At 44.2% G+C, this 9,442-nt stretch overlaps 1 protein-coding gene across 3 annotated transcripts; it reads right to left on the reverse strand.

Annotated features, from left to right (window-relative positions):
* Positions 1 to 795: 795 nt before the first annotated feature.
* c19h1orf216 (chromosome 19 C1orf216 homolog) lies at positions 796 to 3,994 on the reverse strand. 3 transcript variants are annotated; one of them, XM_080295879.1, is made up of 2 exons: positions 3,825 to 3,994; positions 796 to 2,328 (listed from the first exon to the last, which is right to left on the reverse strand). In XM_080295879.1, exon 2 carries the CDS (start codon positions 2,304 to 2,306, stop codon positions 1,257 to 1,259), a length of 1,050 nt encoding a protein of 349 aa, XP_080152005.1. In that variant the 5' UTR covers positions 2,307 to 2,328; positions 3,825 to 3,994; the 3' UTR covers positions 796 to 1,256. The 3 variants fall into 3 exon arrangements, with proteins under 3 accessions (XP_080152005.1, XP_026012082.1, XP_026012081.1); XM_026156297.2 differs by having other exon boundaries at positions 3,691 to 3,829; XM_026156296.2 differs by lacking the exon at positions 3,825 to 3,994 and adding an exon at positions 3,386 to 3,544.
* Positions 3,995 to 9,442: the final 5,448 nt, after the last annotated feature.

Raw genomic sequence — 9,442 nt, forward strand, 5'->3', positions numbered from 1 at the left:
TCAGATTTGTCGCCTCGCAAACACAACGAACAGCGGATCAATATGGAAATGGACTCAGACTTTCTGTGCGGTGCCTGCGCGTCCAAGAAAAGCGATAAGCTAGGAAAAAAATAAATAAACTGGAATTGGTTTGGAGGCATAGCTGGGGATTATCCCAAACTTGCCCCGGGGTTTGGCTCCTGCGCGCAACCGGACCGGCGTCTGTTCACCGAGGCCGGATAGGACCCGCAGCGGCCCGGGGCGCAGACTGAAGCTCCCCGAGGGCTTCCAGCGACTCCCATCGACTCGCCCAGGACGGAGATTACAGGGTGGCAGCGTGGCTGGTATCTTTCTGAACACACACACACACATACACGCACTTAGAAAGAGGTGAGATGATCTCGGAAAGCCTGCGGCGGAAGCCCAGCCCGTAAAGATTGAGGCTTGAGCCCTCACACGGCTATCACACTGCCTGCAGAACACAGGCTCCCAGCCCCGTGTGATGAGCAGATACAAAACAACTTTGTTCAGCTGACAAAGAGGCAATTGTGAGCTCAAAGGGCATTGGCCCAAGGCTTCAAGTACAGCAAGTACAGCTACAGAAGATAAAAACTGGCCTTCTTTAGTCATATCTGTTCTGAGGGAACTTTGATAAACCAGCTTCTTAAAATGTTCCTCAGGAATCAAAAGAAGCCTCTGTGCTCTTGAAGTGGAGTTATCAGCCTTAGTCTTTCTCTCAGATGTGTCTATTAGAAATGAGCTCAATCTAGATTAAGCTGTTTAAAAGTTAAATTAAAAAAACATCCACACAAAACATTAGATAGAAGGATACTTTATTCTTTTAATCGATCATAATTATATACAGCATCTCCTGGTAGAAATCATCTCTAACACATGGATGTTTTCCAACACTTTTAGGGATTTTTTTTTACGCAGAGGTCAAGACAGGTAACAACAGCATGTAGGACATTTCTGATATAAACATCATATTATAACAACACTCAAGAGTTCATACAGTCATTGCTTTAATGAGAATATATCCTAAGTCATGTGACATTTTGGTTTTTGTGTAGAAGCTGAAGTTAAAACCAGTCTTCAGCAGCCCAAAGATGAGTTTGATACAGTAATTGATGCTCTGTATGGGAAAACGGGGAAGATGAGCAACAATAAGCAACATAAAGCTTAAAAATGTCTGACGGGATGATGGGAGATTTTTTTTCCTTTTTCCAGGGGAAATTTATGAGCAAAAGTGCAGTTTTATAAACACTTGTTTCCTCTCACGATTGGCTGACAGCAGCAGCGGGAGCAGTGTTGGCTATGGCAGCGGCGGCGCCCATTCGCAGCAACTCCTTCCTGTGAGTGAGGATGACATCAAAGCTGGACTGAAGGCGGTTCTGCTGTTCCTGGACGCGGCCCTGAAGGGTGCGGACCCAGCGAATCAGCGCCAGGCGGCGATACATGGTCAGCTGCACCTGGTGCTTCTCCATTTCCTGAGCCTTGAAGCGCTCACGGTCCCGCAGCGTCCATACGGTGTCCATCAGCTCTGGCATCTCGCCGTCTGAGTCGGAGGACTGATCGTCATCATCGTCTTGATCTTCCGCTCTTTCCTCCAGATTTCCCAGGTTGCTTCCTGGGAGGGACTTGCGGCTAAAGCTTCTTTGTCTCGTGGCTGGGTCTCTGTTTCCTGCTGGGCCACTTTCCGGATGACTCGATTTTGGTTCCCCGACACCGATGCGGTCCAGGCCTCCCATGAGCATCCCTTCTCCCCCGCTTTCCATGTTGAGGGAAGACATGCTGCCGCCAGACCGGTAGCTGTACTCCGACTCGGAGTCACTGTCTCCCCATTCGTCGTCCAGCAGTGCATCATAATCCTCTTCCTGTCTTCCTCTGAAGTCTGTGCTGCCCTTCCTCCTCTGCTGCTCCCTCTTCTCTCTTTGCTTCTCATCATCCTGGTTCATCATCATCCTTCCCTCCTCTTCCTCCATCCTCCTCTCCTCCGCTCCATCAGGGGGCACTCTACCATAACCATCGTCCCCACCTTCGATTTCAGGCAGAGGCTCAAGGCGGCTCCAGCAGGACATGCGGGAGCGCGGCGACAGAACCCCTGAGTTTGGGGGGTCACGCCCAAGTGGGCCCAAGTTTCGGGGCCGCACCTGGTTTCGGTTCTCATCTCCTCCTCCTTCTACATTGCCCGTGTAGTCCTCATCATCTTTCCTTGGCAGGAAGTTGAAGTTGCCGTCTTTGTCGCACTTCCTGTTTTGGAACGAGGAACTACTGTTGGAGCTTCCATAGGCTGAGTTCAGAGGCTGGTCCTGATGATGAAGCATCACTGGCCTCGACTGATTCTCACTGAAATGACAAAGAACATAACATCAAAGTACTGGTAGTGCCATTCTTTACTTCAAATAACCTCTACACACAGCACCGCTGGACATTTGCCCACCGTGTACATCACTTTGAATGTTTCCCAACTTCCTGGAGCCAAAAATTTAGATAGAAGATGAAAATCTACTTGACATGACTTACTTGAGATCCATAGTTAAGTTTCTAGTGCTTATAGCTTCAGTCTATAACATTTAAGGTTTTTGGCTTCCTTTGCAGAAAAACATCTTAGTGTGTTAAAGAAACAGAACATCAATCAGAAGTTGCATTGAGAAATGTGCAGTATGCTCTAACAAAAGAAAGTCAAGCCAAATCACAGTGAAACAATAAATAAAATCTGTGTCGCAGGCCTGCACAGTGTGTAGCTGCTTAAACCTGTCATCACATGGCAGCAGAACAAAGCAACAAAGAAAAGTTCTTCATGGGCGAAAGGAGGAGGATTAAAAAAGATCAAAACAGCTAAAATGCAGTCATGAGCTAAAGCAACAAAAACAAAAACAGGAAAATTCAATGCCTAGCCCACTGGGGCCAAACACACACACACACACACACACACACACACACACACACACACACACACACACACACACACACACACACACACACACACACACACACTTTCCTTGTTTATAACGTCTATAACTACAGGCTGGTCTGCGCACTCCATTTCTATTAGCGTCAAATATTTACATGTCTCCTCAGAATGGAAATCTCTCTAATCCTGACTCCAGGCTGCTGTCAATCAGTCCCCTCTCCTCTTCCTATGCACGCGCGCTCACGTGGTGCTGAAGGACAGCGATGGTGGCGGTGTCGCGAGCGCGCATGCTGAAGCTCTAACCACGGCGAGAGGAACGGGGACAAACCGCCCGAAATCGACGCGTTTTTGGCCGCAGTGCTGGCGCTTGAAATGGGAGAATAAAATAATTCTCATGTTGATAACGAGTGGTTTGTATTTTTTTCGCTCTGAGTGCAAAAACACCATATTTGTTGCCGTAAGCGCGATGGAAATAAAGGAAAATAATACCTAAGCAGTCCTGCTGCTGGGTGGATGCCTATAATCTTGAAATGAGGACGCCTGGCTCTGTAGAAAACGTGAAAAAGGCGTCCAATGCCGCCCAGTGGCTGCATTTTACGGCTTATTGGAGAATATCAGGATGATAAAGCCTAAAACGCGACAGTTCTTCTTCCTCATCCGAGCACTGCTCTTTGCTAAAGCTCAAAAACGCCTCAGAGTTTCATCCTCAAACAATAATAATAATAAAAATATACTCAGAAATGTAGAGGAAAAAGCAGGGATATTTAATCTGCGCTGCGTTATGTAACGCTCACCCCATATCTGTGCAGTCTCCACTCTAGCCCTTCTCATATAAAACAACCTCAGAGCCTGCCCTTCATCTCCCTTTCACCGCTTGCATAAGTCAGACATGTGAATCTATTTGCACGAGGTTCCAGTTTTTTCTTACCTATTTTGCCGGTTTGTTGCTCGATAGACAAGCTGGACACTGCGCCCTCCCAATTTTTCCCCTCCTCTGACCCTCCTCTGTGTGATGTTTATCTTCCTCTTCCTCTCTCCTCCTCCTCTCAGTCTAACGCGGTAGCTCTAGAAAAAAGAAAAGGCTGGGTGACTAAAAGCATTTCCTAAACTGGGCTGCGGCTGAAAAAGGAAAAAGGAAACAGTGGAGAATGAATCGGTGCGCGGACAGAAAGCCTGTTGTGTTTGTTGTTTATTCAACAATGGGTCTGAATTCCCAGAAACGAGCGTCTTTTTATTACAATGGATTGTAACTCTGTGGGTGGTAGCTACCAAACTTATTTCCATAGAGGAAATCCAGCAAGTAAAATAAATGAACAAATAAAAAGAAATAAAAGCATCTCAAAATGGGCAAAAAAGAATAATAATTCTTGGGTACCTTTATGGGAATCCTCATTCATAAACACAATGTAGAAGTTTAAAAAGTGGTTTATAATCCATCCATAGGATCTCTTTAATATAACCAACACGGTTTTACTGTAGTGCCATTCACTCCCTCTTTCTACATCTGGCTGCAGCTGGAGTTTGGAGGGGGTGGTTTTACTCTTGTTAAAATGACATTTTGTTGACATCATGTCAATGTGAAGCTGGTCAAACTGCACTATCAGCTGAAATAGTATTATGCTACATGCTATAACTGTTTTAGATCATGGTTTAAACTCCCTTATGTTATGATGTCACTTTACTTTTTCCAGGTTGGCTGGTGGGGTGGGGCGGTGGGGGAGGTCACCCAGCAAATACATAATAACTACATGAGTCACAATATATAGCTATGCATATGTGAGATATAAAATAAGAGATATGGGGGTTTTAATTGTTAGAGAACATCTAACTCTCTTTCACTGTTTTATATTTAGTTTTTTAGTATATGAGAAAGGGACAGTTTTATTCAGTCAAAATTAAAACCACAAAAACAATAAAGTGTGTAAAAAGCTTAACATTGATGTAATTTACAGTTGTAGGCCTGGTGGAATTTCACGGTATAACAGTTATGTATTCATTAAGTCTTGCAAATACATTTAATCTCTCCCCGTGACAAATCTGTGTCTCATACCAAACTTAAAAAAGTCAGTTCTCCACATGCTGGATGTTCTAAGTTTCCATATTGTCTTGTTTTGCAGGACAGATGCAAACTGGATCAGTGACTGACACCAAAATTGCACTCATACATAACCTTTGCACAGCGTTAAGGTCACATTTTTACCTCTTTTGACATCGGACAGCATTAAAATTACCATAAATGTTATTCTTTTTTCCCTGATGCGTTGCCAGAAATGCATAAAACACACAAAAATGAAAATTTTATACTTTTGTTTAAATGTTTGTGCACACATTCTGTTCTCTGTCAGATATAACGATATGATATCTACTGAGATAGATTTTAGATTCATTTTAAGGGAAACGAAGAAGTTTGTGGTAACAGAAGTCAAGGGGAACCTTGATAACGTCATGAGAACTCTGTCACCAACACATTTACTCAGCTTCCCACAGACTCAGGCACTTGCTGCTATCCTTTGAAGGGTCATGTGGGAATCTCAAAACAGTATAATTGTAATATTTGACACTGTTTTTGAAAATACAATGGACCCTGCATCCTCTGGACTACAGATGAGAGGGACTATCTGGCTTTTTATCGGTGCTTAGTTCAACAGCCTGCATCTCTGATGGTATTAGCGCCTATTGGAATTGGCAGCTTGTACATCTGGAAAGACATCATCACATATACATCTCACATACTTCCATTAGATGACATTTCCAGGGAAGGTCTTGCATATTTCAGCAAAATATGCAAGACCTATGGCTATTACAACAGCAGGACTTTGTAGTAGAAGAGTCTGGGTGCTAAACTGACCTGCAGGGCTGACCTTTCACCATCTGAAAAAACACTTTTTGGACTACTCTTTTTCAGTTTATTGAAGTTTTTTGGAATTGATTTATGCATAGTTTTCTTAAGGTCCTGCCACACGGCAACTGGGTTGAGGTCTGGACTTTACCTGGATTATAGCAACTCTTTGATTCTTCTTTTTCAGCCATTCTGTTGTAGGTTTGCTGCTCTGCTTGGTGTCATTGTCCTGTTGCACGACCCAGTTTGGGTTTAGCTTTTACTGGCAGACACGCTGGAGCCTAGAATACTCTAGTATACAGAGGAGTTCATCATGAGTCCAAAGTGCCCAAATCTGTGGCTTTAAAACGAGTCTAAATCATCATCCCTCCTCCACCGTGTTTGACAGCTGGTATGAGGTATATGTGCTGATATGCTGTGGTTGGTTTTCCCCAGATGAGTGTCAATATGATGTAATCAGCTACACCAAAACCACCCACTGCAACAACAATAATGTGCATAAATCACAATTATCTTGAATATACTATGACGAAGCTGATTTATTGAGTATATTTTAGTGCTAATTACTTTTACTTGTGACCGTGCATATCAACACAATCACAACTTTTTTCCCTGCGTGGCTTTGGGGAATTTAAATTCACCAAAAACACACACAAATCATCATGTGATGCTTTCACTGTGATAACTGTATAATCAGTTTATCTCCCTTTTGTTGGATTCAACAAGAAAAAAGCCATGCCCATCTTCTGGTGGTTGTTAAAATACTTTCTGGGAAATGGAGGAAATCACTCAAGCGAATTTAAGGTAAGTAGAATCACGTCAGTAAATCCCAAATCCTCCAGTTAGTCACCGAACACACCGTCATCATCAGGGCTGATAAGAGTGCATATTATATAAAGCTAACAGGGGATGTTTTAGTCTTAGGACAACACACTTCATCATTTACAGTCTCAGGTGTGTTTAAGGCAAAATGTTACGGAGAATGCAACACCGACAGGCGGCATCATACCCCCGGTCCTCACAAAAGGGAGGACTGCAGGATTTGTTGCAATGTGATATTTTCTCCAAGCTGGTGACTGAATGTTTTTGGAACTGTCAGATCAGAGGGGCATGGCAGTGGTTTCTGTGTGTCTGAATATGTGTGTGTGTGTGTGTGTGTGCGTGCATGTGTAAGTGTGTTTTCTGGAGGTGTGTGTCTGGTATAGAGAGGCTACATCAGACAGACTTAACAAGTGTTCGCTGTCTCTCTCCTCCCTGCACTCATCCCCCTGACATAATGTTGCTGCCGGCAGAAATAAAATAAAAAAGAACTCAACCTCCCTCCCTCCCCTACACACACACACACACACACACACACACGCACGCACGCACACTTCTATCTCTTTCCTCCCTCCCTTTTCTCCTTCAACAACATTCCCATTCAACTGCATCAGCTCCAGGCATCCTCTCTCACTCCTTCCCCATCCCTCGCCCTCCCCATCGTTCACCAGTAGCCTAAGCACATAAAAAATACATCAAACACAGCCGTGCGCCCAAGGCCTCGTCACACGCAAAATCATCTCTTTTTCCATCTCCCCTCTCTCGAAAAGAAAGAAAAAACCCAAGTTACAAAAGACAACTGCAGAGGACACTGATGGAAAGAGCGATAGACTGAACTCGGCTGACTGAGGGTCGTCTGCGAGGCCTCCTGGGGGAAGAAAGATTATTGTAATGTTAACACAGCAGCCATGCCTTCATTTGACACACACACACAGACAAACACACGAAAAGAGTAAAAAAGGAGCGTGACTTACCTTGTGCATAATAAGGCCTTGTTTGAATTGTACACAGCCTGCAGCACCATGACCCACTTCCCTCAGTTCAGCTCCACATCTGCTCCGGCACCAGTCTCGGCTGTGACAGTGGCCGAGGGCAGCCGGCAGCACCCATGGGCTACGCTGTCAGATCCCTGGTCCTGAGATGCAAAGAGAATCTGCAAAGAGAAGCTCGCTGGACCTCCAGCTCACAGCCAGCACTCTTTAAAATCAGCCAAATCACCCAAGACGTGCTAAATTGAACCACTAATCCAGCACAGAGGTCGCTTTGCACTCTAATTATACACTTTTACTTTAAATACGAGTACGCACATATACACGTACAGTGCTGACACAAGCACACAAACCCTTGGGTGCTACAGCTCATGTTTCTCTTCAATTATTCCACCCTCTGCCCTTTCTCCTCCTCATAATCTGAATAACGCCAGATCCGTGTCCTCTAGATATTTAGAAGCTGGGCCTCCATGCCAAAACATGTAACCTTCCTCCTCTTTCAAGTGTAGAGTGAATGTGGAGTTCAGGGTGGAGAGGGGGGGGGGGGGGGGGGGTTGGCTTCACTGCGCTGACCTCGTAATTCCCTCTCGGGGGTTAAACAAAGTTGTGAAATTCAGTTTGGAGAGGAGGCTATGGTGTTGATGCAAAAGAAGAAAGGACTTGCAGACATTATTCCTATTAAATTCTAATTAAAATTGATTTCTTGACCCCCGCTCATCGGGCCTCAGGACTTGGAGTCAAGTCTTTATGTCAGTTAATTGCATATAAATGACACGGAAATGATGATGGATGCTGCTCACTGCTGAAAATATATCCAGTGATTCTCTGCCCTTTACATTTTAACATTCAAACTTACCATTAATGTTTTGACAAAAGCTAAAAAAAGAGAAAAGATGCCTTCTCTGCCATAACAACACCAGGATTAAGCCAGCCTGCCTGCAGGTATACAGCAGCTCTTTGCAGGCGGGGGCCCTCCATGGGGCTCATTCCAGACCCTCCTGGCGTTGGCCCCTAATGATGTGTAATGGGGCCTCCTGCGACCGATCCTAACCCCAGGACCTCCTGCTAATCACCGTGGCTACTAATGAGATGGAGAGACATGAAAGGGCTCGTTAGAAGACCATCCCTTTAATGCCAGCCTATTATTAGCCACTTACCAAATCATTAGTCTCCAAATTGCAATTATGCTTTAAAATAGGAGGAAAAAGTGAAAAGAAGAGTCAAAAAGAGTCCTTGAAAGACTGGAAATCTGTCACAGATAGATATGACTGACAGTGTGTTCCACCTTTTAGTTCAATGTTCAGCTTAAATGGATTTGAACATTCGAGGAAGGGCAATCATATTTGCTGCCAAAATCATGGGTTTATTGTGTAAGGAATTCAGTGTTGTAAGTAAATGTTTTATAAAGTAGAAGAGAGCCTTTATCACCCACCCTGCGTCTTACGCATCTCCGGCCAGTACTCTTGCGAGATGATAAATTAGCTGCTGTTTTTAGACAACTGATGCTGTGCATGGACACATTTTAAAAAAAAAAATCATGAAACATTTTTGTAAATATTTAAACCCAGACAAGTCCTACTAACAACTTTATGTAGCACAAGACTAAAAAAAAAAAAAAAAAGGCCTCCCAAATTCTGAAATTCGGAGCACATATCTCAGACAGTGTCAATATCCAAGGAGAACTGATTTCCACTACATAGATACATTTAAAAAGCTGGAAACAGCATGCTACAATGAAGCCGATTGGTCCAAAGTTGTTGGCACTGATATTAGCACACTGGAGGGGCTTCTCCAAGAAATTTACCAAGGTTTGGCCCCCGCAGATCAGAATCAGCTCCTCCAATTTTGGAGTCTATCCAAGCTGTTGTAGAGCAAGATGTGGGGTACAATCTGGACAAG

The sequence above is a fragment of the Astatotilapia calliptera genome, chromosome 22 (assembly GCF_964374335.1).
Source record: "Astatotilapia calliptera chromosome 22, fAstCal68.1, whole genome shotgun sequence".
In the NCBI taxonomy this organism is placed as follows: Eukaryota; Metazoa; Chordata; class Actinopteri; order Cichliformes; family Cichlidae; genus Astatotilapia; species Astatotilapia calliptera.